The sequence below is a fragment of the Agelaius tricolor genome, unplaced genomic scaffold (assembly GCF_023055355.1).
Source record: "Agelaius tricolor isolate 1412-34295 unplaced genomic scaffold, bAgeTri1.0.p SCAF_11, whole genome shotgun sequence".
In the NCBI taxonomy this organism is placed as follows: domain Eukaryota; kingdom Metazoa; phylum Chordata; class Aves; order Passeriformes; family Icteridae; genus Agelaius; species Agelaius tricolor.
The window spans coordinates 765,912-793,890 of record NW_027269271.1 but is presented as its reverse complement, the minus strand read 5'-3'; the positions used below and the strand labels follow the sequence as shown (position 1 = coordinate 793,890).

Below are 27,979 nucleotides of genomic sequence, written 5' to 3'. Positions count from 1 at the left end.
CCGTGGTGATAATTCACACCCTGCCTCTGAGGGTGAGAGCTGACCTGACAAGGGGCTGTGGGGGCAGCCAGCTGCCTGAGCTGGCCTGGAAGCGTTTTTACAGCTTCAGCTGGAAGCAGACATGTGATTGCCCGTGCCTGAGGCAGGACGGCTCTGCACTGTGTCCCCAAGGGCACAGAGCACAGATTTTGGCGTGGCAGTGAGCATATTTGACAGGCTCAAGCCGTTTGGGGCTTTACAGCACAGTGGCAGTGTGCTGGTGTGCTGGTGGGTGTGCCACAAACCCGCAGAGTGCCCCTTTCCCAGCCCTTCCCCAAGGCCCCCAAGGCCTTTCCTGCTCACAGTTCCTCCCGGGCAGTGGTTGCCTGTCAGCTCTATGAAGACGTATCCCAGAGGTTTTCCTTTGGGTGTAATTTGCCCTGACAGCCGCCTCGGTGCCGTTGTTTTCCTGTCTGTCTGGTAATGGGATTAGCCGTGTGCAGATCACAGGGGATGGAGGGGAGTGGGGGCAGAGCCTGCCAGCCCCCGTTGCAGGGCACACCGAGAGCTCCTCTTGATGGCATCACGCGCCTGGCAGCTCCCCCAGCTTCTGCCAGGCTTGTTTTAAGCCATCCTATAATTTTCTTGTCAAATTAGAGTTCCACGCTGGGTTGTGCGGTGCATATTTTTCAACAAATAGTCTTGGCTGAGAGGGCCTTTGACATGCACAAGTGTGGGCTGAAACATGGCCAGGGAGGGAGATTTTTGCAGGACTCGCACTTGTGAGAGTGCTGGGACAATGCTGGACTAGGCTGCCACTGGCCCTGGGTCACACCCTCACTGATGCATCCTCTCCCCTCTGTGCAAGGGTGCTGGGGGCTGTGGAAGCCCCCACCCCACTCCAGCAAGGTGGGGCAGGAGGGGGAGCCTGGAGCTGCTGCCTGGGCAGATGGGCTGGTCTGCTACATGGAAATAGCTGTCTTTTTCTTGCTGTGTTAGCAAAACAAACCCAAATTGGCTTATGTCACTGCCCTGCCTGCGAAAATGCCAGTGGCTTTTCCAGTTGTTAGTGCAGCAGTCACCAGTGGCCAAGATGCTTGAGAGAGATACTTGGGCAGGCAGCTCTGGCACACCCAGGAGCTCTTGACTTGCAACTCTGTCCAAGGAGCCCAAGAAACTCTTGGGGACTGGAGGGACCTTTCACAAAATAGGGCACAGATGGAGCTGGGGAGCTGGTGCTGGCTCTTGCCAAGGGAAGGGATAGCCCTGGCCATAACAACACCACCCAAACAAACAAATGAGACAGCCCAGGTTTTCCGAGGGCTGTTGCCATGCCATCGGGGAGTGCTGGCGCCTGATGCTTCAGGATAGAGCCTCACCCACAGATTCCTATCAGAGGCCATTGACAGCTGAGGCATGCTTAGTCTAATGGTTAAATTAGCTGGAACAAGGTCTGCAGATAAGATAAAGCTGTGCTTTCCTGAAGAGACTGCTCTCCTTGGCGCTGGCTGGGTTGTTTCCCTGTCAGGCTATGAACCTTGATTTGAAATGATGCTTTGGGTGGGACCTGGGTTTGCTGAAAATACCACCCCTGCCCTTCTCCTGCTGCTCCCTGGTGCTGTCTCTGCCCAGCACTGGAGCTGCCCACTGGATGACCTTGTCTGTATGCGTGGGCACGGCACCATGGGCAGCACCCCAATGAAGAGGGATGAGCTGGCTGCTGCTCACTGCCACTCCAAGAATGCTCCCACACAGTCGGTTTTGTGTCCTGGGGGGACCCTGCGTGGCAGAAGGAGCAGTGACCCCAAATGTCATCCTCTGCAGCATTTCAAGCCAGCTCCCTCCAGCACAGTGGGACTGCTCCATCGCAGAGCGCTGACGACATTTGCACACAGGCATTCCAAGTGTTTATGGACCCGCTCCCTGTAAAATGGGCAAGAGGCTGTATCCCATGGGCTCCCAAGATGCTGCTGTGCTCCAGGAGCACCTGTAGCCCTTCCTCCCTCCCTGCTGGGGCCCTCTGCCAGATGGCTTTGCTGTGCTGCCCCAGCCCTGTGCATGCCTGCTGATCAGGGGACAGCAGTGGGCAGGGTGCAGGCACAACTCCCATGGGGTGCAGGATCCAGGGCTGTGCCCCACAGCAGCCTTCCCACTGAGATGGGCTTGCTGGGATTCATGTAGGTTTGCAGGGCACACAGCTCCATGCTTTGGCTCACTCCTGGTGAAGCAGGCTGGGTCCATGGGTTCTGGTAACCCAGCAGGGCCAGCCAGGACAACCAAGAGCCACAAGGGGCCAGCAGGCACACAGCCCCGTGCAGGCAGGCTTGGCAGAGAGCACCATATGGCTTGGTGCTGCCTTCTTTGTGAGAGTGGCCCACGTCCTGTGCCTGCTCTCTTGAGTGAGCGGAACAATCTCCAGAAAGTCCATGGGGACATGGAGAGGAGGGGACAGCCAGGCTCTGCTCCAGCTGCGTCACTCGGTGTGCGGTGCCATGCACAGGCCCCTGCTGCCCCAGCTGGGATGGGAGCATTCCTGACACAGAAGGAGCTGGGCCAAGTGGTCCATGGGGACTGGCCACAGGGCTGGCCAGCTGGAAGGACTTGCAGGAGGGCAGTTTTCAGCTGCTGGCCTGCACAAAACCTGCCTTAAAAGGGATTGCAGCTGAAGGCATCTGTCTGAGGCAATCAGTGGCCCCAAAGCAGCCTGGCACCATGTACGAGGGGGAGCAGGGCCACCAGAGTGGGGAGAGGACATGTCTTGTCCCCTGTATTTCACCAGGGTGCCAGCTGCACCCCTTGTGCTGTGGGGAAGAGTCCTGGCCTGGGTAACCCAGTGGGTGCTCAGTGAGTGCTGTGTCTGGGTACAGGGATGTGATGTGGCTGAAATATGGGTGCCTGCATGTACTGGTGCCTCAGGGCAGGGAGAATGGGGAGGAGGCAGGGTGGAGGCCCTTGCAGGACACTCTGCCTTCCCTCCCATACTGTAAGACACTGTCTCAGCATCTCAGCATGACTCACGCCTCATGCCTCACTGCTCCCGGTGACATCCTGCTGATGTGGGTGCTGCCCAGCGCTGCCCTTGGGGCAGGATGGTGCCCCCAGCCTGCAGTGGGGCTGCCAACTGTGGGCTCACAGACCGGGACCACTGGCAGCAGCAGGGAGCATCAGCAGGGGGATTGTGCTGAAAGGGAGGCTCCCGGAGCCAGGCTGGCTCCTAAAGCAGTCCCAGCTGAACATGAACTTCGCCTCTGGGCACAGCTTGCCGCCTCTCCTCCTGCACCCACGGCTGGGATCCGGTGTCAGCAGGGCCCTGTTTGTGGCGGGAGGGATGCCTCGCATTTCGGGAGGCAGTCACTAGGCGTCCTGGCGCTGGGTTTCACAAGCCCTCATGACCTTTCCAGCACAGCAACGTGCCCTGGGGAGGATTGTTTCATACAAAACAGACCTTTGGATAGGCTTTTCATTTCCTTCACAGCCAAGCACAAAGGAACAACAAGTCCTCCCTCCTAATAAAATGACAAAATCAGTGACACAGCTGGGCTGGCTCTCCACAGTGAGTGGAGCCGTGTGCCGCACCCACGCCATTCCCAATGTCCTGCAGGAGCGGGGTTACAGTCCTGAAGCTCCCGCCTGCTTCACCCCGCACCCCAAAATTCCCCATGGGCAGGAGACCCTGCCTGAGGCTCGACTTTTACACTCCCTTGGGAGAAAAACGTATCTGTGCTGGGAGGGGGTGAGCCCAGGTGGGCAGCACCCCGCGAATCTCTGGCTGGGAGTGGCGTTAACCGAGAGACGCCAACCGCAGCTCCCGCGTGGAGCGGGGCTCCCCCCGCAGCCCACGCGTGGGCAGGGCCGGGGTGCAGAGGGGACAGGGCTGGGTCTGGGGGCAGCGGGGGTCGGGGCGCCAGGGCTGTGGGGCTGTGCACTGCAAAGGGCGCCAGGGCTGTGGGGCTGTGCACTGCAAAGGGCGCAGGACGTGCAGCTGGAGGGGTGCAGGGGCGAGGGGTGCAGGGGGTGCAGGGCTGGAGGGGGCGCAGGACCCCGTCTCGGGAGCCCTCGCAGGGCCGTGCCCCGGGCTGTCCCCTCCAGCTGCGGGCGGGGTGCACATCTGGGCGGGGCGGGGCGGGGCGCACATCTGGGCGGGGCAGGCGGGGCGGGGCGGGCGAGCAGTGACTTCGGCGGGGCCGGCGTGGAGCATCCCACAGGCGGTGCGAGCGGAGCCCCGAGCCCAGCCGAGCCGACACCATGCCCAAGTGTCCCCGCTGCCAGAAGGAGGTCTACTTCGGTAAGGGCTTCCTGCCCCGCCCCAGCCGCCCCCACCTCGGGGCACCTGACGGGCACCGATGCCGGGCTGGGGACCCTCTGGGCACCCCGGCTTCTGGCCCCCGTGCTGCGCTGCCCATCTCTGCAGATTCCTGGGGTATCCCAGAATTGCTCAGCCCTGCGCTGTGGGTCCCCGGGGTGCCCCGGGTGGGGGATCCTGCAGATGCACCCCAAGGAGATGCCTGGCTGCAGAGCGTGGGCTGCACTGGGTGCTTCCACAGCAGAAGGGAGCCCAGTCCCACTTCCTTCCCAGCATAGCCCGCAGCCCTGAGCCGCACTGGAGCCCAAAGGGCCGGCTGGTAAAGCCCCGCTGCTCTGAAAGCCTGGGCAGGCGAAGCAAGCACCTTCCCAATGGCAAATCGTGCCTTCGGGCAAGTGCCTGGGTCAGTGGGTCACCCACACGTTGCTCTGTGTGGTTTAGCACAGCAGGATGACACCTCTGGGTGCTATTTTTAAGCCGCTGTTGCAGGGTAGGTGTGAGCCTTGTTGGGCTGCTGTCTGCTGCTGGGCTTCCCGCAGATGTCTTCCCTCCAAACTGGGGCTCAAAGCTCCTGCCCCTTCTGGGGCCATGGACCTGCTGTCCTGTCTGAGGTTTTGTGGGGTTTGAGCTTCTCAATTTGCTATCAGCTTTTGGAACAGGCAGGTTCCTGTGCCAGACCTCTCCACTTGCCTGGCATAGCTGAACTTGAGGGGGTTTGCTGGGAGCAGCTTAGAGACACTCCCTGCTCTCTGATTTACTCAAGATGAGGGACCTGGAACCCAGGTGCCATCACTGACTTCTTCCTCTGCTTTATTTCTGTTCTGCTTGTGCCTGTGCCCCAAAGATTTGTGCTCAGCCAAGGAGTTGGAGGCTCAAACACAGGAGCTGCTCTCTGTGTGTGTCAGTGATGCCCACCCTGGGGAGCTGTGCTGGGGCTGACGTGGGCACTGCCCAGAGAGCTGAGGGGCTGTGGTTCCTGCAGCTGGGCAGCACTGCCTTGCCCTGAACTCACTGCTTGCAGCCGGCTTTGGGATGGCAGTTCAGGCACAATAGAGTTTGTGGCTTGATATCAGGAGGCACCAAGGCGCTGGTGGCAGCGTGTGCCTTCCCTTGGTGTGGGTCAGTCAGTCAGAGCTGGGTTTGCTGTGCCCGCAGGTGTGGCCATGGAGCAGCTGGGACGGCACAGTTTGACCAAGGAGGGGTTTGACCTTGCACTTGTCACGCTTGCACTTATTACGAAATGTCTCTGTTGATGAGAGGCTGAGGAGGGTTCAAAAGCTGTATCAGGACCAAGCTGGATGCATGATTTCTGTGCCTGCAGATTATCCAGAGTGCTGGCAGAGGAGGCACAGCAAGCCTGGCTCTGGGGCACCCTGAGGCTTTTGGAGCCTGGCGGTCCTGCTTGGGTGTGCCTCAGGCTGCTCTGGGCTAAATCGTGTCTGTAGGGAGCAGGGGTGGGGAGGAGGTGATGCTGAGAGGACTAGGGATGGGGTTTGCAGGAATTTTGCCTCCATGCCTGAGTGCTGTAATGAGCCTTAGCAGAGCTCCTGCCCAAGTGCTGGTGCAAATGCATGTGCAAGAGGTGGGGAGGCTGTGCTTCTTGCAGAAACCTTGCAGTGATAGGAGGTCCTGCCTCAGGCCAGGCTCAGGCTCCTAGGGGCACCCGGGGGAGGACACTTGCTGCTGCCAGGCTGCAGGCACAGGAGGCCCTTTGTGCCACTGGGGAATGGCAGCAGGGAAGCCTTGTGACATTTGGGCACTGCCCCCGCTCCCACCTCTGCAGCCATCAGCTTGCTCCTTGCACAGGCTGTTGTGGACATATTTGGACTGCAAAAGGTGCTTCAGGCTGCCCAGGGCCCCCCAAGGCATGCACTACCCACACTGGCTTGGTCCCGTTTGCAGGCATGGGGACAGTGTTCAGACCTGGCTTTGACATGATTCCTGTGGACAGCTCTGTTTAATCACTTAATAAATTCCCAGGAGCTCGGCTGCCAATATGAGGAGCACACATGCCTGCAGAAAATACCCTTCTCCCCTGCTGTGCTCCAATTAAAAGGCCCCCTGTGCTCCCCCCTCTCTCCACAAACGTGTCCTGGCTCCCATGTTGTCCCTCCCATGGCTGCCTGAACCCCTGCCAGGCTCCAGCTCTGCTCTGGTTTGCCATGGTGCCAGCAGAATCCAAGCTGTGGCTGGAAGGGACTGGTTTGTGTTGGCAGGGTGTGGCAATGGCTTTGCCTCCCCAGTCCTTGCCAACATCCCCTTTCACCCCTGCCAACTCTAGTGATTCCTTGGGCTCCAGCTCTCTGGGGAGGAATTAATCCCCTTGCAGGCTGATGTTGGAAGGAGGGAGGTCCTCAGGTCTTTGGAAGATGGGGTAGAAGTCAGTCCATCCTCATGGATGCAGCCCTGCTCACCCTGGGTGTGGCACCACTGCTACATATCCATGTTCCTGCATGTGCACACTTGGGTCTGAACACAGTGCCCTCTGTCCTGGACTGACAGACTTGAGAAAATGCCCAAGACTGTCCTCCCAAGGGCTGACAGCAAGGCAGCCAATCTGCCAAAACTAACTTGTGCCTGTCAGTGCCTGAACTCACCCACCTCCTTTCCTTTGCATGGCAGCCGAGAAGGTGACTTCTCTGGGGAAGGACTGGCACCGGCCCTGCTTGAGATGTGAGAAGTGTAACAAGACCCTGACGTCTGGAGGCCATGCAGAGGTGAGGTTTGCTGCCCAGCAGGTCTGGGTTTGCTGCACCTGGGGGCTGGGACAAGCAGAGGTGAGGCTCATGCTCTTTCTCTCTCCCTGCAGCACGATGGCAAACCCTACTGCAACCACCCCTGCTACGCTGCCTTGTTCGGGCCCAAAGGTGCGTGCGTGTGGCCAAAGGGTCATGGAGGGAGTGAGGGGGCTCGGGGCTGCTGTCTGGCTCAGGGCTCCTGTCTCCTGGCAGGGTCATGGAGGGAGTGAGGGGGCTCGGGGCTCCTGTCTGGCTCGGGGCTGCTGTCTCCAGGCCAGCTGCAGCCTCGGTGTGCTCACCATACCATGGCAGTGCTGACCCTGCTCCGTCTCTTCCAGGTTTCGGCCGGGGAGGAGCTGAGAGCCACACGTTCAAATAAGCCTCAGGTTGGTCCTTCCCTCGGAGCTCCTCTCCCGTCTCTGGCTCCATGGGCTGGCTGGGGCTGTCCTCCCTCAGGCCAGTGGGGAAGGCAGGCCTGCCACAGCATCCCTCTGGGCTGGCTGTGACTCCCAGCCCTTACACCAGGGCTCAGGAGCTGGGTGCCAGCTGCTCCTCTCCTCCAGCCCCAGCTGACTGTCAGCACCTGCTTGGCTCCAGCACCGGGTGCCAAAGGCTATTGCTTTGTGACCCTTTGGCAAAGACAGGATCTATCCTGGAGCACTGCTGTCCCTGGGATATCTCTGCTCCCAGCCCAGCCTGACTTCATCCACTCCTCTCTTCCATCCCTCTCCAGGTCTGACGTCCAGGGTTCCCAGCACAACCTGAGGACAGCACAAACACACCGCAGCAGATGAATTTTTGTTTTTAATTCACCCTGTACTAGACTAGCATGTTCAAAGCAATAAGTAACCAAGGCTGGGCTGGTGTGGAGAGAGGCTGTGCTCCAGATGGAGTGCAGCCAGGGTGGGGTCGTTGGGTTGCCCTGCTGGGTAGGAAATTTGGCTGAAATTGCTGAAATGCCTGGAGAGGAGAAAGCGCCCTTCCAGCCAAAACCTAGCTCTGCTTCAGGCATCCAGCTCTCATGGCTGGGCCCACAGTTGTATTCTCAGTCTTTAATAAATGAAAAGATGCTTCCCTCCTGTAGCAGCTGTGTTCTCTGTAACGGGAGTCCCACGGGACCCGCTTGTGAAGTGCTTGCCACCTGCTTGATGCCCCTGGCCTTTGGATTGAGCCCCACACTGTGTGGTGGCCCCACGTGCCCTCAGCTGGGGCACAGAGGTGTCTTGCTGGGAGGGGAATGACTGTCACATCAGGACAACCTGGTATTTGCTGCTCTTGATCTGAGCAGCCACCTGAAAAGGCCAAGGGAAGCGGGAGGTTACTGCTGAGGCAGAGCCAGCCTCCCCCGGCAGGGACAACAGAGCTGTGGTGTTAGAAAGCAAGAGCTGGCTCCAGAGCTTTGCTCTTTCTTGTTTCAACGTTTTTGCCCTACTGGAAACACGACACTGACAGATGTCAAAGATGTCAACTTGAGGAATGTTTCTAAAATGATTTCTTAACCATGTCTTTCCCTAACCTGAACAACTCTATTTACATATTCAGAGATATCTCATCACCCACTAGGATATTTTTGTCTGCAGTTTATGCATGCATTTCCTTAGAGGCTGCTCTGCATTTTACTGTGACATCAGCCTTCCTGGGACTTGGCCAAAACCCTGAGGGGTTAGAGACACATGTCCAGTGTCAAAATCCTTGGTGTCAGAAGCAGCATGATCTGATAAGCATCTTAAAACTTCCAATTAAAACTTGCTTGATGCTGCAAGGCGCTGCCTCGCCTCCCACCCCGACAGCACAACAAACACAGGCGTCTGTGTCAAAGGCAAACCCTGGCTATTGCTGCTCGGTGTCATCAGGTTTCCCAGCAGCCAGGGCTCGTGGGGACCTCCTGCTCCCACTGCTGCCTTTGCCAGCAGCCTCCCAGGGGTGCCCGCAGCCTCCCGGGGGTGCCCGCAGCCTCCCGGGGGTGCCAGCACCCATGGACCCGTGGCTCCTGGCCATCCACACCCTGTCCTTCTCTCCAGCCTGCCTCTGGGCACTGGGACATGATTTCCCCTGCCAGCTGAGCTTCAAAGGAAACTAGTGATAGAATCTCAGCAGCCTGACTGTGCCACTGAGATAGTGTTTTCCCTCAGGCATTTAAACTAATGGCAAACACATCCTCAGGGTTGCATAAATGTGTCCAGCTGGGCAAAGGACCTGTGGATTTGGCTCAGGGTCCTTCCCAGCAGGGTCCTGCAGTAAAATTTCAGAAGCAGCTTATTCCAAGTACAAGGGGCCCGGCCAGCAGGGATGAGGAAGGAACCAGTGAAAGGTATGGAAAAGCAGGGGCTGCACAGGGGCAGGCTGGGCTGATCCAGCCCTTTTCAGTGGCAGTGGCTGCAGCTGGGGCAGGAGGCAGTGTTCTGCTGTTTGCTGTGTGCTGCTGTTTGCTGTGTGCTGCTGTTTGCAGTGTGTGCTGCCCAGGGCTCCTTTTTACTTCTGTCCCTGGATTTGCAGTGTACTTGTGGTGGCTGGGGGACATCTCTCCCTGTCCTGGGTGCATGCAGGGATGCAGGAACTGAGCTGTGCCAGGCCTGTGCAGCTGCAGCTAAGCTTGATCCTGCAGGTGCTTCACTCTGTGCTGCAGAGGGGAATATATGTGTGCGTTAAAAAACAGGGGTCCCTCAAATATGGGCTGGGGACAAGCCCCTTGGTATTGATTGCCAAAATCTCCTTCTTAGAGTCCTGTTTTTCTGCTTGCTCTGCAGTAAGAGCTCCCACTGAGATGGCTTTTAGCCCCAGGACTTTCTGCTGGGATATTCTCCAAGAGCCGTGCTTGTACAAGCCACGCTCTCTGCCTGATGCAGCCTCAATGCTGTGAGGTTGGGCAGTTCAGGCACAGGCCACATCCACAAGGAGCCTTGGTCAAAGAAAATATATGAGAAATTGATTTTTTTAAAAACTCACTTTGGTCTTTGGAGAGGAAGCAGGAACAGCTGTATCTCATTTGATGGGAAATCCATGGCTGAGCCAGGCCCCCCCTGGATGCTCAGCGAGGCTCAGCAGTGGCCAGCATGCCGGGGAGGTGGGCTGTCAGCAGACACAATCCTTTCTCCTTTTGAACAGTAAATATCTGTGGCCTGGAGTGTGACTGCACAGACAGGCAACAGTGTGGTTTCCATCTCATGGCACAGATGAGTGCCTCTCATCTGTGATGCTTTTGGTTCTGAGCCTTGGCAAGAGCTTGGGACAGGCAGGGATGGTGCCTTCCCTCTCAGCGTGGTGATGCCCTGGCTGTGCTGCTCCTGCAGCAGGGAGAGCAAGATGCTGAGGGCAAATCCCAGCTTTCTGCCCATCTGGGACAGCAAAAGTTGTTGGGTGATTTATAGCATGGTGATGCCCAGCACAAAACTTCCCTGCTTTGGTGACCTGAAACGCCACCGTTGGTGACTCTGAAGAAAGGGGCCGTGCTTCCTCTGCCGTTATTTCCTAAGCTTGGGCTGAGATCAGTCTGTGGGTTGTGGAGTGATAGTTGCTATAAACACTTCATCACTGTGACAAAAAAAAACAAACAACATCACAGTTCCTCTGGCAGCTGGGTGTGGGCGAGCCCCAACGCCCTGGGTAGGGAAGCAGAAGAGATTTTGGCAAAGACAGAAAACAGGATGGGTTTAGGTTAACTGCTGCTGCTCCCCATCCCAGCTTTGTGACTTTCTGTACAGAAGAGAAAAGGAGAGGGGAGAAGAAAGAGGGCTGGGGGGCCCTTCAGCTGTGGGGGCACAGTGCAGGCAGGAGTGGCCAGTGAGGGTGATCTGAACCTGTGTCCTCCTCTCAGCACAGATTGACAGACCTTAATCTGAAGCAGGGGACAGATGTTTCCCTGTGCCTGCAGCTGGCAAGGGAGGTGGCTCAGGCTGGAAGCCCCGCAGCAGGGTTCTCCTCAGGGTCATGCTGAGGAGGGCAGCAGGCTCAGGCCTTGGACAGGGCTGTGTTCTGGCAGTGTTGCTGCAGCCTTCAGGTCACATCTGGACTAACATGTGCTGGGTGCCCGGGTCAACACTGCCTCGCTGGGGCACCAATGGGGCCACTCACCCTCTCCTGCCAGCGCTGATGGGGCACTGATGTGACATTTCTACCACTTCCCTTGAGGTGGTTTGTGCAGCCTCTGGCTGGGGGGGAGTGGCACAGGGGCTGTGGCTGCAGCAGCTTCCTGCTCTGTGCTGTGCAGAGCTCATGGGGATGAAGCCGGGCTGGAGCTGGGTGGTATCCACTGCTTCAGGGATTTTTAAGGCTGATTTGTGTTAAGCTCAAAGAGCTCTGATATCTTTTAGGTCCAAAAGTGTCTGCCCATCACCTAATGCCTCAGAAATCTGCCCTCTTATGCAGACAGTGTGGTAAGAGGGGCCATGCAGTGGATATCAGGCAGCAGGAACTCTGCGGGGGAAGATGGGACTTCCCATCCAGCTCTGCAAAGCGGTGGTTCGGGGAACCCCCATCTCAGCAACGGAAACAGCTCTGCAGAGGTGAAAAACCATTTTCCTGATGGGGAACAGCACCTCCAGCAAACACTGAAGATACTGAAGGCAGAAGGACTCTGGGTATGACAGCCAGGGGTGTAACAAGAAGTGAATGGGACCATGAACTGAGGTACTGGAACCTGAGGTCTAGCTAGGGAGCAAGGAGAGGAGGGCACAGGCTGCTCTACTCTCACCCCTTCCTGCTGCTGGTGATCCTGTGCTGGAGAGCAGCTGGGGCAGAAAGCCCTGGGGGTGTTTATCAGGTCCTGGGTGGCTTGCCCAAGCAGGGAGTGGAAGCAGAAAGGTTGACATCAGGCACCTAGAGCTGAATTTTACTTTCACACCTCTTGTGTTATTTTCAATGAAACAGGGAGAGTTTCCAAGAGGGAAGGGTGCGAGGACTTCCCACTGAAGCCTCTGTCTTCTTTTGGTGAGTCTTGTGTTAAAGGCCCTGGGGGAGGAGATCACAGGGAGTTTCCCTCTGTGCAGAGAAACTTGGCTATTAGAGTAAAAAGGCTGAAACTCCCAAGAAGAGAGTTGCTTTGACTTCAGACCTCTTTTCTATTCATTCCCAATTCACTTATCATACTGAAAGCCCTGCATCAGAGGGCCTGAAACACCAACACCTTTCTTAACCATCCAGCTGCTAGGAGCTGACCTTGAATTTTGGTGCTATACAGCCCACACACAGGCCTGCTGCTGACTGACTGCCTGTGTCCAGGAAAAGCTGCACCAGAGCATTTGTGGGGTCATGGCAGCATTGCTGCAGCCCATCTATGCAGGCAATGTGTGTCCACAGCCCTGTGCTCGCTTGGCTCTTTTCTGCCAGCACCATGGCCATGCTGCCAGGTCATGCCTTTTCCCACTCTGCTTAACCTGATGTCCCAGTGAGGGAAGAGCAAGTGTGTATGAAAGGGCCAGGAGGGCATGGGGAAGGAGCTGGAAATATTTGCAGTGGAAAGTGGTGCAGCCTGCCTGACCTGCTCAGGGTGTGAAACGCTCCTGCTACCCAAGGCCTCCCTCGAGCAGGCAGGGAGGGAAGCTGTGCTCTGCTCTGACAGCTGCTCAGCAGATACCACACTGCAGGAAGGAGAGGGAAAGGAGAGGGGAAGGAGAGAGGCGAAGAACTCTGGCCACCCGAGCTGGCGGCGGAGTGTGGGAAGCGCTGATGCCTGGCTTGGGGGCCTGGCCAGGAGACAGGCTGGCTCCCGCCCACGCCTTCACGGGGATAAAAGCATTAAGACCAAAGACCAAAGAAGTTTTTGCAGGAGGAGAGCTCCCACCTTGCCCTTGGCAGAGTGGGCTGAGGTGACATCAGGCAGCGGGCAGGGATGGCTGCTATCGCATACAATCGGCATGAGGCAATGGGACAGGGCCGCCGTCATCACCTCAGGCAGCCCTGTGCACGCAGCGGGGCCGTGTGTGGTGGCGAGTTGCCATGGCACGGGTGCAAACAGGCGCCCTCGGCCCCACTGAGTCACCCGGCACGGCAATGGCCACAGCTGACACACGGCACTGAAATGGGCGGCTGTGGGACTGTGTGGCACCACGCGGGCCCAGGAACCCAGAGAGGGCAAAGTCCAATGGCCTCTCCCAGCTAAAGCGTCCCTGGCCACTCAGTACGTGCCTGGACTTTCCCTTCCCGTTGTTGTCCCCACTGCACTGTTGCCCTGAATCTGCCTCAGTGCCTGGGAGCCAGGGACCAGCTGATAAGCCAGCCTGTCCTGCTTCCTTTCTATAGAGAGGGTCCTGGGGGCTTCCAACCTCCACGATCACATCAGGGTTGTGTGCTGATGTCAGCCAGCCATGGCTGGTATTGCCTGGGAGAGGGGAGGTGAGGACGGCCTGGATGAGCAGGGCTCTGCTGCCAGTGGGACGCCATCACCACCCCTGCTGGGACAGCACGCTGGGGCTGTCACACTGTCACCTCCATTGCCTGTCCATAGCACACGGTCCATGTCTGCAGCAGGAAACCATCGCCTTCCTTTCGGCCTCTCCCACGCTGGAACACGGCCCAGGCAGAGCAGATAAGTGGGGCCTGGCGGGCCGGCACCAAGCACCCGCTGTGCTGCTGGGCTGCTGGGAGTCTGGGATGCTCTGCCTGGTCTCCAACCCACCCATGGCTGAGTGCCAGCCCTGCACAGCGCCAGTGTCCTGTGTCAGCTGTGCCCACGGGGCTGCATGCCGGGGGAGCCACGGCACAAGGGGCACGCTGGCCAGCAGGGCAGCCAGCCCTGTGCTGGGGTTGGGTTGGCCAGCGGGATGGAGAGTGGCACGGGGCTCTTGGTGTCAATCCCAGCTGCTGAGTGGTGATGTTGGCTGGCCTGGGGGTTGGCTGGGGGACAGGAGCCCACAGGAGGGGTGATGGACAGAACCGCTCCCTGTGCGTGCATCGGGCTGTGCGGGAGAGCCCTTGTCTCGGCAGCTGCCCTGGGGAGGAAAGGCCTAGACAGAGGAATGTGTGTGGGGACAGGGAAAGCTTTGAGCTGGGTTTATGGAGTGGTCAAGAAAACACAGGAAATTGGCTGCAGCTGAAGGTCCTCCTGCCTGGAGACTGCAGCAGGGATGGGAAAATAGACAAGCGATGTGTCATGGAGGGAGTAGACAGCGCCCGATAGCAGCAAGGCATGGAAAGCCAAGAAGGATGCCAAAGACAGCACAGGATTGTCCCGGTTCGATAAGGCTCTGGGCAATAAAAAGGGACTTTATGGGCTGTTGGAAATCAAAGGCAAGGAACCATGTGGAAATGCCAAGCCTGTTAGGAAGGAGAGCAAAGAAGTGGATAAAGATTGCTGAGCTAGAACTGGACAAGGGATAAGGAAAATGCTTTCCAGGCCATTAGGAAAGGAGGATGTGAGACAACAGCTGCTAGAGAAGATATTTTAAAAATCCTTAAGCCTGGATAACTCACACCCAGGGGTCCTTTCAGGGCTGGCTGGAGTAGGAGCCAGGATCCACAGGATGGGGAGAGCTCTAAAGCAGCACTCAGCACTGGAAAGGGCTGTGCTCCCCAGCACAGAGGTGGGAGGCAGGAGAGGAGCAACCAGAGGGAAGGAGTGCAAACACAGTTCACGTTGGCTGGAGGACTCTTTGGACCACTGCGATTTCTCTCCTCATTGCAAGCAGCCATTTGGCTGCAAGAGCCTGCTGCATAGCGGGAAGGAATTTCACATGTTGTTTCATGTTGTTCAGATACTGGTGGAAAAAAAAGTAAAGGCATCACGCTAGATGCACAGTGAGCACATTAAATGGGCTATGAGCTGGGGAACTGGCCAAGAAACCATCAGTGGGGGCTCCCAGCAGGTCTCATGCCCAGGCACAGGCAGGATCCCCGCGGCGCTGGCGGAGCAGACCCGTGTCCCTGGCACAGACCAGCTGTCCTCCCTCTGCTAACCCACAGCAGGAATCCATCTCCGTGCCAGGTTTTGGTTCTGTAAACCCTGCTCACGGCCGGACTTCTCTCAGGAGCTCAGGCTTCTCCCAGAGGGCAGCTCCGTTTCTCCTCCCCCATGGCCCCCAAGGATTAACCCCTGGGATCGCTTCATGTCGGGGGTTGAACGCCTGGGGACCCGGGCTGGCCGCAGCACGGCCCGCTGAGCAAGAGGCAGGCAGGAATATCGCAGGAATATCGCAGGGATATCGCAGGAATATGGCAGGGACATCGCAGGGACATCGCAGAGCTGCTGCTGCTGCTGCCCAGCGCGGCTCTCCGTGTCCCCGAGCTGTTCTGACTGCAGCAGAGCTGTGCTTTTGCCGTAGCTCTGCCGGCTTTTGCAGCAGCTCTGTCCACCAGGAAGGATGGGGGGAGCTCGCAGGGCTTTCCCGGGTGTTTTCTGCCGGGGCAGGAGGCGCGTCCATGGCTCGGGGGGGGGGGGGGTGACACCCCGTGTGGGTCACAGCCTGCGAGCGTTCTGTGCCCCCAGCCATGCGTGCAGGCCGAGGGAGCGTCGGGACCACCGGCGGTCCGGGAACTGCGGGGATATCCAGGGACGTGCAGAGACATCCGGGGAGATGCAGGGTGGTGCAGGGAGATGCAGACACATCCAGGGAGATGCAAGGACGACCAGGGCAATGCAGGGACATCCAAGGAGATGGAGGATGATGCAGAGAGATCCAAGGAGATGCAGACACATCCAGGGAAATGCAGGGCAGTGCAGGGAGATGCAGAGACATCCAGGGCGATGCAGAGACACGCAGGGCGGTGCAGGGACATGCAGGGAGATGCAGACACATCCAGAGAGATGCAGCGACATGCAGGGAGATGCAGGGCGGTGCGGGGACACGCAGGGAGATGCAGACACATCCAGGGACACGCAGGTAGATGCAGACACATGCAGGGAGATGCAGGGTGGTGGGGACATGCAGGAAGATGCAGACACATCCAGGGCGAGAGGCAGGGCTGGCGCGCCCGCAGTGCCCCCTCCCCGCGGCCAGGGGGCGCTGCCGCGAGCGGGCGGCCCGGAAGGGCGCTCCCGCTGGGGCCGGGGGCGGCGGGAGCGGCGCGATGCGCGGGCGGCAGCGGGAGCAGCACCGGGAGCAGCAGCGGCAGCGGGGCCCGGCGCTGCCCGCCGCCGTCGGGGCGCTGTGCCGGGCCCTGCCGCCCCGCGCCCGGCCCGCCCCCGACACCCTGCGCCGCGCCAGGTTCGACCGGCCGCAGGCGGTGAGCGCCGGCCGCTCCGCCCGGAGACCCTGCGGGGCACAGGGCAGCGGGGACCAGCGGGACACCCGAGTGCGGCGGGGCCCGGGGACACGCTCGGCTCTGCACGGCAGCGCACGGGCACTGAGCCTTGGGCAGGCCCTGCGTGAGGGGCCGCGGTGTGGCCCCGGCTCGGTGTGGCCCCGGCTCGGTGTGACCCCGGTTCGCTGTGGCCCCGGCTCGCTGTGGCCTCGGTTCGCTGTGGCCCCGGTTCGCTGTCCGCCCAGCTGACACGTGTTAGGGAATCTCAGCAAACTCGCCGCTCTGGGAAGGGCTGTGCCTCACTGTGGTTGTAACTTGGGGCTTGGTGTTTCACCCTGGTCTGCGACACCTCCTCGGTGTCGCCTGGCCTTTGCTGCTCTTTGCCGTACCCAGCTTGGGTCTGGCTGCTTTGCCTCCGAGACTTCCAGCTCGCACACAGGGTACCTCCCTTCCTCGGCTATTTTAAGGGTTTTACGAGTGTTTACTGAGATTCCAGCCGTAGGAATCACTATTTGAGTTTGTCAGCATGCTGTCCTTGTGCAGCCAAGAAACGATTCCTAATTCCAGCTCATTCTGTTGTGCCTCTTTGTGAGTTTGGTGCTGTCATGGTCAGATCTTACCGGTGTGTTCAGGTGCCTGTTTGACTATGGCTGAACTGTGCCATATGTGGCTGTATCAGAGTAGATTTTGGAATGCTCCACACATAGGTCTCACTGTAGGAGTGCTGGGTGTTGCTGTACAGCCAGCATTAGCCCTTTTCTTTCTGGATGCTCCTTTCTATAGATTCTGTGTTCATCAGGCAGGAACATGAGCATACATGAACAGGAACATTGACATACATGAACCTGCCTGATCAGATGGTGTTGGCTGGGTCAGCAGATGTGCTGTTCCATGTGTGATGTTCAGATATGGGCTTAATTGCCTAATTAAGACTAAATAATATGGCAGATAGCTTTCCTGCTGATCTCCCCTTCCACCCCTCTCTTTTGCAGAGCCTGGACTTCTGGAAGCTGCTGTATGTGCTTCTGAAGCAGATCCATGGGGGCAAGTGGACAGAGTCTGATGCCATAGGTAAATAACATCATTCTGGCTGACTGCAGTTTCCATCTATCCTGGGACTGGTTTTGTAGCACCTTTGGCTCCTTTCTCCCTGTAGTGAGTGATCTGTTTTGCACACCTGTGCCACCAACTTACCAGACCTCAGGTTTAGTGATGAGGAAAAGTGCTGTGAGGCAGGTTTGCTGCTCTTTGATGTGCTTTGTCCTGGAAACTGGGATGTTCCACAGGCTCTTGCATCCCTGTGACATTTTATTGCAGGTAAATCTCTGCAATGATGTTATGCCTTCTCAGTATCTGCAAAGACTGAGAAGTAGATTTGGTGTTTTCCTTTGGTTCCTTCTTTTCCCATTCCCATTCATACCATGATTCTGTTGGTCCTTTTCTATCCAGTCCTGTGTCAGAGCCAGGAATTGCAATGTGAGAACCATGAAGGCAGTGTTTTGGATTGAAGTTCTAGACAAAACAAGAAATGGACTTGTATGATTATTTTAGGAGGACTGTGAATAATGTCTTTAAGGACAAGGCCACTTCTCCAGAGAGGAGCTGAATGCAGATTGACTTCTCAAAACAGCAGAACACTATTTACTTCTTAAATGTACCACTACTCCCCCCCCACCTTCTCTCTTGAAACATGTCTATCTAGGGCCTTTTCATTGTGTGGGAATTGTATTGTGATGAATCAAGGTCTCCTCATACCAACTCCATTTAATATTCACTTTTGCCCGTGAAAGCAAAACACCCTAAACAGCCCTGTATGAGCCCCTGATTGGCTGTGAGCCTGGTGGCTCTGTAAATAGAATTAAGAAAGGTTCAGCATTGTGGAATGCAGAGCAAAACCACCAGCATATTTTAGCTGGTAGCTCAGCAGGAAGTCCTGTTACTCGCAGGACTGCTATTTTTCATTTGGCTGTTTTTATTTTTCCACTCATCCACAGTCTGCTGTGTATGGGAAGTCTATTTATTGACTGTCTCCCACAGCATTGTGGATGTGGTCCTGCACATGTGCAACCTTACTGGATCCTGGCTGCTCCCATACTGATTGCCTGTAGCATTTGGGGACAGAATTTCCAAGTGCATGTGGCAGGTTCCTGGCTCTGGAGACAGCAAACACAGCCTCCACTGCTATATTGTGAGGTAGCAATGTGTGGTTCTGCTGAGAACTGCTCAGCTGATTTCTGAGAAACCTTTTTAGTCACAACTTGGTGATTAAAGCTGAAATTCAGGCTGGAGAGCTGTACTGTTTTTCAAATGACACTAATTACTTTTGCTTGGCAAGTGAATGAATTGTCTGCTCTGAACACAATCGATATTTTACTGCTTTTCTTCTCTGCCCCAGCTCTGGTCTCTTGTGTATTTAATGCAAATGAAATAAGCCTTGGGCATAGGCACTAAATAACTTTCTCAGGTTTGTGTAGGATCCTGTTACACAAGAGAGAATTGAAACAGATTCCTCTAATCCAAGTCTAGTGCCTTAGTCCACAGATCAAGCTTTGCTTTTCTTTGCTCGTTTTGTACAACCTCTTAATTACCTTGGTTAAAATAAGGAGGGCAGCAGTTGCCAGATCCCAGAGGAAGGCTGTGAAGACTCCTTTGGTTTAGGGGTTACTGTGAGCATAGAAACAGCTTTCTGGAAAAGAGAAGCCATTCTCCAGTGATCTTGTATCCTTTATTTTTCAAAAGGAAACACTGATCTTTGGCCAGTTCAGGAATCCCACTGAAGCTTACCAGTCAGTGGTTATAAAATTCTGCAGCTGCCTCCTGGTTTCTGGTTCTGTAAGAATTTTTATTTCCCACAATGAAAAGCACTTAACTGTAAACTTTGGTGTAAACTTGCTGTAAAACCCAGCCCCTTAAACATGTCACAGCAGTGAGCCATTGGACAGTGGAGAGTCAGAGTAAGCTGTGTGAATACTCTGGGCATAACCTTGCTGATGAAATCATGATTAGTGGTTTCATGCTGCTTGTTCTTCCCAGAGGCTGATGAACTTGGTTAACAGCCTGACAGCCACACCAGGTAGCAGTGCAATATGCATTTGGATAGTTGGAGGAAACATTTATTTTCTGAGATTGCTGTTCAGTTTTTATAGCATGGGAAAGAGGTCTGGAACTGCAATAGATTTTTTGTTTGTTTGACAAATGTAGCAGAAAATGTTTTTCTGAAGCAGTAGTTTCCCATAATACCACTACCTATGCAGGTGTTCCTTGTCTGAGTGCATGAAGTAATGTGTCTGTGTCTGTGCTTCTTCTTGGTTTGTAATTCCTTTCCATTTTAGCCTGCCAGGCTAGTGCATAGCTATTGTTTGAATATCATCTTGTAAATCACTGAAAATATTTGTCAGGACTCACAGTGGAAGAGCACAGCTCGAGTACAGTTTTAAGTGAGCTGAACCCTGAGGTTCATCCTCAGCTTGGTCTTGCTTGCTGAATATAGTTTTATAAATAATATCTGTGGATATTATGTGGAGAAGGGGATTAGGTGGGAGCCTTGTGAAGGTCTTTCAGTATAAATTTCCCAGTCCTAGTGCCATAAGAAGATGTCAGAGAGGTGTCTGGTGTGTCTCTTCTATCTGAGTGATGTTTTTTCCTCTCCCTTGGTCACACATTACAGAAGAATCCATCTTGGTCCTGGGTGCTCCCATAATCTTTACTGCCATTTATACTTTTGCATTTTAACGTGAGCACTCTGGAGATGGGGAGAACTGAGGGATTTCTCTGAGGTCAAAGGAAGGCTCCTTGAGCCCCACTTCCAGATCCATGCCTTGACTGCTCACTCCCAATTCCTGCCTGGCACACCAGCTGTACCCTCTCCTGTGAGGGCAGCATGTTGCAGAGGGAGACATGAAAGAGGGCGAGATAAAGGACCAGAAGAACACCGAAATTCAGGTGGTGAATTGCCTTGCTGGATCTGACCTGAGTGATACATCAGAGCAGGGAAATGGTGATAAAAGAAAATAAAAACCACCTGACCTGCTCTCCTTTCCTCCACTTTGAGACGTGATTTGTTAAGGAGCTCCTTGAACTGCAGATGGCAGCATGTGATGCTTATTTGCTTTGAAAAAGGCAGAAAGCATGTACTGACCATCCTTCCTTTTGGAGGATTTCTGCCTTTATCTGTTATGGCAGTTCCTTTCTTGACAAATGCACACAGAAAGGGAAAGGATGACATGAAAACCCTGCTCCTGTAAGAATGTTCACAAGTGATCAAAATAAAATCTGAAATATCTCCATGCTCCTCCTGTGCTTGGGGGATTGGAGAGCACATCTACAGCAAGATTTTTAGCAAGCCATAGGCATTTCTGCCACCCTGACATGGGGAAGGGAAGCTGCTTGTTTCATTCATATGTGAATGAAACAGGGCAGGGTCTGTGAAAAGAGCAAATGGAGTGATTTAGGTCTTTGTAGGAATGCCTGAACTGCATGAAACTGTAGATTCCTCTAGCTCCACCCAGCTGTGACAGCTGTCAAAGGGAAAGAAAAGAGCAAATCTAGAAGGATGCTTTCATGGCATGGGGGGATACTCCTTCAGCCTCCAGCAGTTTACATCTCAGACTTTGCAATCCAGAGAGGATATGTTTGTGTTTCATAAGTTTCCATGAACTGCTGTTCTGTGAATCCAGTTTCTCCTTGAGCCTGAGTGACTCTTAGGAGTCCATAGAGTCCCACAGTGAGCAATTTCAGAATTTTGCTGCGTGTGTGAAGAGCATCTCTTTTATCATGTTTTGACTCACATGCTTGCTAACTTTGTTGGCTCACAGTTCTTGTGTTGAGTGTTGTGCAAACAAATCATCCACTCTTCACCAATTGCACAGCACTCAGGATTTTGAAGAGTTTTGTCATATCCATTCTTGCTCTTCTTGGCCTACTTCATCGCTTCTTACAATGCAGCTGTTCTGTTCTTGTGGTTGTACTTGTCCTTTCTCTCAATTTCTTTCCAAATTTTCTGTAGCCTTAATGGGAGAGAAGAAATAAGGGTCACTTTTGGTATTTGTGTTCTGTTCAGTGTCCTTGCTAGGTTTCTCACACTGAGTTTGCCTTTGGATGCCTGTCAGAGCCAATTGCGATACTATCATTAAAAACCTTATCATCTGAGATGGTGTTGCTGAGCCCACAGAGCAGCTCCAGGTCCAGTCTCAGGTTGTAAGTCAGTAAAGTTAGGAACATTTCTTTCTTTGTGCACATAATTTTTCATTTTTTCTAAAAATACTTTTATCTGTCTTTTTAAAGCTTGGGCTCAAGGTTCTGCAGTCCTTCACGATCTGCCTGCATTCTTTACTACTAATATCACATCAGCAGCAAGTTTTCTGTCACTGTCACGTTGTCTAAGTGTCATTTTGAGTTGTTTGAACAGCAGCTGTTTAGCACAGAGCCCTCATGTGAAACCACTATTTGTTCCTGCCCTCTGGTTCTTGTCTGCTGGGTACTTGTCATTGATCCAAGGCTTTTCCTCTCCCCCCACTGCAGTGCCTTGGTTTCTTTGTGCAAGCTGAATCCCAGTGGGAAGTCTAAATGTCCTGCATTGGTTGAATCTTCCTAAATCACTAGCTTCTTGTAGCCCTCAGAGAACTCCAGAAACTTTCTGAGCAGGTCTTCCTTTTACAGCTGTTGGTTCTTAGCCAGTGTGTGTTGTTTTCATTGTCCTCCCAATTATGTTCTTTATTCTGTTTTTGACTTAGTACAGAGCCAAGGTTTATTGGGCAGAACCTTTTTTAATAATAACTTTCTCTGTGTTTCTGCAGTATTTTACAGCCCTGCAGTGCCTGCCTTGTAGCTGTCAGGTAACATTTGCTGGTGTGAAGGAATATGGATCAGAGCATTCCTGAGAATTTAATAGCCCATGTGCTGTGCTGCATTATCTCTGCTCTCTGGCACTCAAAGATTTGCAGCAGGCTGTGAAGCTGGTATCTCTAAATTCCAGTTTAGTTCAGGAGTAGAGTGGTTCAGAGTGTTTACTAATTCATAGCATGCTTGGTGACTCATAAAAAATGAATAGGTGAATTGGAGTCCCATTGTAGTGGGGATGGCTAGGTGCCTTTGTTAATTTCCAAGAGGCCATTACTGGTCTTGATCCCAACTCTGAATTTCTTCTTTCCCCTGACCAGTAGTTCCTGCAATCAGAATGGGGCAGTATAAAAAAGGCTTTTATCCTTTCCCTCCTGTCCTTCACCAGTTGTTGATTGTTGCATATAGATCATATAGATAAAACCTTATAAAAGAAAAGCCTTATAAAACATGGTTTAAACCTTACTATTCTGGCTAAACTAACCTGTTAAGTTCCCATGAGAAAAAAAAAAAAAGACTAAAAATCAGTTTACATAACAATCTATTCTTATGAGAAAAGAGTTTGCAGCTACAAAAATAAGAAGTCTGTCCTGTGAGTCCATGAAGAAAAAATATAAACTATCTGGAAAGAAAAAAATTTGATCAACATGTACATTAGCCATTACCAACCAATCAACTCGTTTCAGTAATTTGCTAACCTATCGAATTCAAACAGGGTACTTGTAATACCATATAAAAGTAAGCTATGTACAATAAAGATTCAGCCATTCTACACAAAAACTCAAGCATCTCATCCATCTCATTTCTATCTCCAGCTCAAGGCTACAATGACCCTTGATAAAGACCAAGTCCCCACTGCCTTTCTGAGGCTGGCTTAAGAGTGCTGCCCTCTGAGGAGGCAGCACTGTGGAGCTGGGTGGGTGAATGCAGTGCTGCAGGGTGTCACTCTGCGGTGTTTTTCTCTTCCAGGTGCCCAGGTGAGGTTTGTGAAGTGGGCTCTGTGGTACCAGGGCTATGGGCGGCCCCAGCTCCAGCGGCTCCCGGCCGACGGCTCCGCGGGCAGCCGGGAGCTGCTGCTGGCCTTCTCCTGGCTGCTGCACTGCCCCGGCCTCCTGGAGCAGCTCCTGGCTCGGAACAGAGTGCAGACTGGGGATCAGACCTCTGTGTGCACGGTGAGCATGCTGTGTCCCCCCACCCCCCCCGTCCACGAGCCACCTGTGACAGCAGCTGTGTCACCATCAGTGTGTCATGGGTGCTGTCCTGGTGCCTTGGCAGGTAAGTGACTTCAGCTTCAAAGAAGGCCAGTGTCTGTTTCCTTTCCCTTCTCTAAGCTTTCTGTGTGCAAAACTTAGGGGTTCTTTGTCACAGACATATTTTATGAAAAATCCTTTTGCCAGGATTTTTTCTCCCGAGAAGCTGAGAAGCCTCAAAGGAAAAGAAAAACAATAATTGTCTGCTGCTGTGAAATGCAACAGGTGCATCTTTGATTAGTCCATGTGGTTGTTTTTAATTAATGGCCAATCAAAGTCCAGCTGTCTTGGACTCTCTGGTCAGTCATAAGATTTTATTATCATTCCATTCCTTTCCTTTTTAGTTTTCTGATGAAATCCTTTCTTCTATTATTTTAGTACAGTTTTAGTATATCATTTTATTTTAATATAATATATATCATAAAATAATAAATCAGCCTTCTGAAACATGGAGTCAAGATTCTCATCTCTTCCCTCATCCTGGGACCCCTGCAAACACCACCACAGTTCTTTCTCTTTATCAAGCTCCCACCCCTGCCTGAATTCCCTGATTTCTATTTCCAGTACAGATGAGACCACTGTGGAGGTAAGTGAATCTCTTCAGTCTCTCTGCTTCTGGGTCTTGGGCTCCCAGACTGAGCTGTGAGTGGTCCTGCAGGGCAGGCAAACAGGTTAGCAATGAATGCTGCCTGTGTTGGCACTGTTGGGTAGAGCAGGTAAGGCAAATAATACTTTTTGCAAACAACAAGGTCTCAAATGGCAGCTCCTGCCCTTGAGGTAACTAATGACCTTTGAGAACACACTAGAGTATGTTGTTTTTTCTGTTAATAAAAGCTGTTAGTACGTAGTCTGTTCTGAAGTAGCCATCATCTAGTCAGACACTAATTACTGCTCAGTCTGCTTCAAGATGACAGGCTCACAGAATTTCTTAGTTTTTTGGCAAAGGACTTTGTAGGTCAGAAGCCCTACCTGCTGATTATCTTGTGGTGTCTGAGGTGTGTGGTCTTCCTTGAAGCCATATATGTTTTTTCCCTGGTTTTCTGGAGCCTTTTTAGGGGGAAGCAAAGCAGGAAAGCTGCAATATAAAAACAGTGTCTTCAGAAGGAAAGCACTTGTACAAATGGAAAACAGTTCAAGGGAAAGAATCCTTTTTGTAACAACATTACAAGAAGTATTTTGAGGAAAGGGACCACTCTTGCTGCACTACAATTATTTGCTGCACAGAAGAGGGAGCACAAGAGGCTGAGCTGTGGGTGGCAGTGCCATCTACTTATGTGAAGGGTGCCTTAAGATTTCAGAAAAAACACACTGCTGGACAACTTTTTACTTTCAACTTCTCTTTTACCTTTTTCTTGTTTTTCATCTGCAGTAGCAGGGGTTTTTTTGGTTTTTAAAAGTTTTTTTGTTAAAATTTTCCTTAATTTCTGTTACAAAAGAGTGACAAGTGAAATGTGACATGAATTCAGGGAGTGGGGCAGCACCTGTGTTATTTTCTCTTCATGAAGGCTTCAAGTTTTTCAATTCCCAAAAAGGGATGAAAGAACTATGGTAATACAATGTTATCTCTTATGGCCACACAAACTGGTGTGTCTTTCACTGCAATTCTCACCTGCTGTACTCGTGTTTCTCAAAAAGCATGGAATGCATATCAAATGCTTTTACTCCATAACTGTCCAAAACAGTGTTTGGAAAGGCTTGAGAGTCTGAATTTTTTTTTTAATAGACCAGACAAAAATTGTATAGACTGGAAGTTGGAGTTAGCTTGTGTAAGTAAAGCTCATTGTATTGATGGAAACATTTCTTGTATGGTGTTCATCCAGCAGTTTTCATGCTCCAATAAAAATAGATATTTACAAGGGAAAAAAAGAATATAGCATAACTAGTGGGTTTTGTGATTCTCCATCACAAGAAAGTTAAAACGAATGGAATTTTTAGGGAGAGGTCTTACCTTTTATTTGATCAACTAGGCATTGCAAAACCAATAAATTCAACCTTTAGGTGCCAAGCAAATGAAGATCTAGGAATGCACTGGCAAGGATGCAAGGAGACAGTGGTGGGTGAGGAGGAGATGGGTGGGTCACACACACCTCATTTTGGTCAGTGAATCAGCTCCTTGTAAACCACTCATGAAAACCTGCTGTTTGTTTGTTTCATAAAAGTGTTACGTTTTATTGCTGTTAGATATTGTTATTTGCTGGCTGTTGTTATTTTGTGAGGCTGTTGTTATTTTGTTATTTTTGTTATTCATGTGGCAAAGCCTGCTCATCAGCCAGTGTTCAGCAATAAAACCCCAAAATCTCAGTAAGAGAGGGGAGGGTGAGGTTGTCACTTTGCTACCTGACATCTTGTAAGTTAACACACCAGACATGGAGTCTCTGCAGTCTTATTTCAATCTATTTCAGTAAAGTGAAGGAAAAAGGTAAAAGAAGAGGAAAAAACCTTCACTCAGGAAAGATCTGTCTCAAAAAATAGGAGAAAGAGAAGGGAATGCTCTTTGAAACAATTGAAATGAATTCTCAGTTGAGAACTTGAAAAATCTTCCACTGAATGAAATCTTTAATGATTACAAACAATTTTCCTGAAGTGAAAATGTTGCAAAACAAAAATCCATGAAATACATTTGGTTCTGTGCATGGCTGAAATCTCTGCCAAAATGAGCAAAGTGTGAAAGCCAGTACTTGCTGGAAAAGTACATCTGTTGGTCTACCAGTGAGAATAAATTTGGAGAGAATCCTTACCCTTTGTCTTCATTTAAAAGGAAAGGAGTCTCAATAACAGTAGGCATAGCTTTAGTTCAAACTGATATTCATGTGATTTGCTTTTAAAATTTTGTCTGAAATCCACTGTTTTACTGTTTTACACAACTGGGTCTGTTGTGTGAGAAGAGAGAATGGAGCTAATCCCTAAATTAAGTGTACAATCATGTTCTGACTGTTCTTTCAGGCCAAGTTTAAAACAAAGCCTGCTGAATTGCTGATAAAATGCCAAATACCCAACATATCAACGGCCAATTAATTTAAATAATTTCATTTCAGGCTACCACACTCTGGCCTTTTTTTCCTTTGCAGTTCCTTAGCAACACCGTTTTCTTTCCCTGCAAATTGAACACTTCCATCAGCTCTAAAGGATTTTCAGAGGTACAAGGGTATTCATGACACATGATGGACAAGGAGCTCAGGCTCTGTGTGGAATTCTTAATCTTTTGAACCTGAGCTGTGAAAATCTTCCACAAGCTGACTTTTGCATGTACTTACATTTTCAGAACCAAGAGTTAAATGGTTCCTGAAATGATAAACTCAGAGATGATGAAAGGTGGTAATAGGTAGTGCTAATGTAGTCAGAACTCACTGTGAGGTAGCTGTGGCAAGGACAGGCATGGTTGGTAGCCTGGGGTGGTTCTGGGGCTTGGCTGCTTTTGTGTGTTAGGTAAGAGATTCCTTCAGGGCACCTCCAGCTCGTGTTTTTTGGTGGGGCAGAGCTGCAGTGTCTCCTGAGCCAGGATCCTGGGGCCTGTGGCAGGTCCTTCCCTGGCCATTCTCTCTTCTAGCATGTGAAGTTTATAAACTGGGAGGGGCAACAGTTCAAGGAGCAAACTGTGTTGCTGTGCAGGAGGAGAAGGAGGAGGGGATCCATAATCCATGATAAACTGGGATCCATAATCCATGATAAACTTTAGAGCTGGGCTGCAGCAGTTCAGGTTCTCTGAATTTACTGTGCTCATCTGTCAGCAGGTTGGAGACTCCAGAGGCACTAAGTGAAAGTTCAAACCTTGCATTGGCCAACTCTTTAGAAGAAGTAATCACAAACTCTGTTAGATCTATAAAGACTTAAGTAGAATCTGAATTGGAGGCTCACATCGATGCACTGAAGTGTCTGCTTGGGAATTCTCACCTGTTAATTGCATTAAAGCACTGGGCCAGTAATTGATGGACAAGGTTTTCAAAGGCTTTTGACAACCCTTGTGAATTTCCATCTCAGATATTCACTGCTGTGATGTCTGAACGTCTTCTGTTGCTTTGGTGATCATGTACTGGCAGATTATTCTCAAGTGCCATTTATTGATTCCTGTTCACACAGAACAAATCCAAGTGTACAAGACACAGCTGAAAACCTGTAGTTGAAACTGTCTCCTTCACTGAACTTGGGAGGCACACCTGGGGAGTTCTCATTCTCTCTGAGAGGCATATAATTGATATAAACTTGCCTTTTTAGCACATTCAATATTTGACTAATTCTTATTTACCTCACATTTTAAATTTCAATGGTACCGCCCCAGCTTTCTCCACATCTGTGATGGTTTGGGCAGGTAATAGCAGTACTTTGTGAGCACATATTCTTCCTGTTTCCAGGGAGGAATACTGCCTGTGCTTCTTTTATTTCTACAGCTGAAATTAATCTGTGTGCCCTGTAATTTGATTATGTGTGGAGGCTGTTGAGCTTTTTAAATGGGTGTAGTGATGTTATATCCCTCATGATCATCAGGAGATGTTGTACAAACACTGGTTCTTGTTTCCACTAATTCCCCCTGTCTGCTTCTGGGCCTCTGAGTCTGAAATTGGATGCCCCTCCCCTTTTGTGAATTTGTAGTAATCAACAAATAGAGCTATTATGTCTCTTGTGCTTGGAATTCATGCATGTGTCTCTAGCATGCCAAAATGAACTCAGTTTAATTACTTCTGGTGGGCAAAAATGAAGAT

General features: G+C 52.2%; 2 protein-coding genes across 3 annotated transcripts in view; both read left to right on the top strand.

Moving 5' to 3' along the window:
* Positions 1-4,153: 4,153 nt before the first annotated feature.
* Positions 4,154-8,103, top strand: CRIP1 (cysteine rich protein 1). The gene is made up of 5 exons (XM_071435603.1): positions 4,154-4,264; positions 6,905-6,999; positions 7,092-7,149; positions 7,359-7,406; positions 7,754-8,103. Exons 1-4 carry the CDS (start codon positions 4,225-4,227, stop codon positions 7,397-7,399), a joined length of 234 nt encoding a protein of 77 aa, XP_071291704.1. The 5' UTR covers positions 4,154-4,224; the 3' UTR covers positions 7,400-7,406; positions 7,754-8,103.
* A 7,735-nt stretch (positions 8,104-15,838) lies between these two features.
* Positions 15,839-27,979, top strand: part of TEDC1 (tubulin epsilon and delta complex 1) — a 70,137-nt gene continuing 57,996 nt past the window's right edge. The window contains exons 1-3 of one of the 2 annotated variants that reach the window (XM_071435701.1): positions 15,839-16,157; positions 17,187-17,265; positions 23,002-23,204. In XM_071435701.1, coding sequence (XP_071291802.1) covers positions 15,858-16,157; positions 17,187-17,265; positions 23,002-23,204 — 582 coding nt within the window. In that variant the 5' untranslated portion in view covers positions 15,839-15,857. Of the gene's footprint in view, positions 16,177-17,186; positions 17,266-23,001; positions 23,205-27,979 lie in introns of both variants that reach the window. The other variant, XM_071435702.1, reaches the window with a different exon arrangement.

What these genes read in the sequence shown, in the direction of transcription:
- CRIP1 (XM_071435603.1), top strand. Translation starts at nt 4,225, where the DNA reads ATGCCCAAGTGTCCCCGCTGCCAGAAGGAGGTCTACTTCG. An exon ending in CGTCTGGAGGCCATGCAGAG is followed by an intron (nt 7,000 to 7,091) that starts GTGAGGTTTGCT and finishes CTCTCCCTGCAG; the next exon opens with CACGATGGCAAACCCTACTG. An exon ending in TGCCTTGTTCGGGCCCAAAG is followed by an intron (nt 7,150 to 7,358) that starts GTGCGTGCGTGT and finishes CGTCTCTTCCAG; the next exon opens with GTTTCGGCCGGGGAGGAGCT.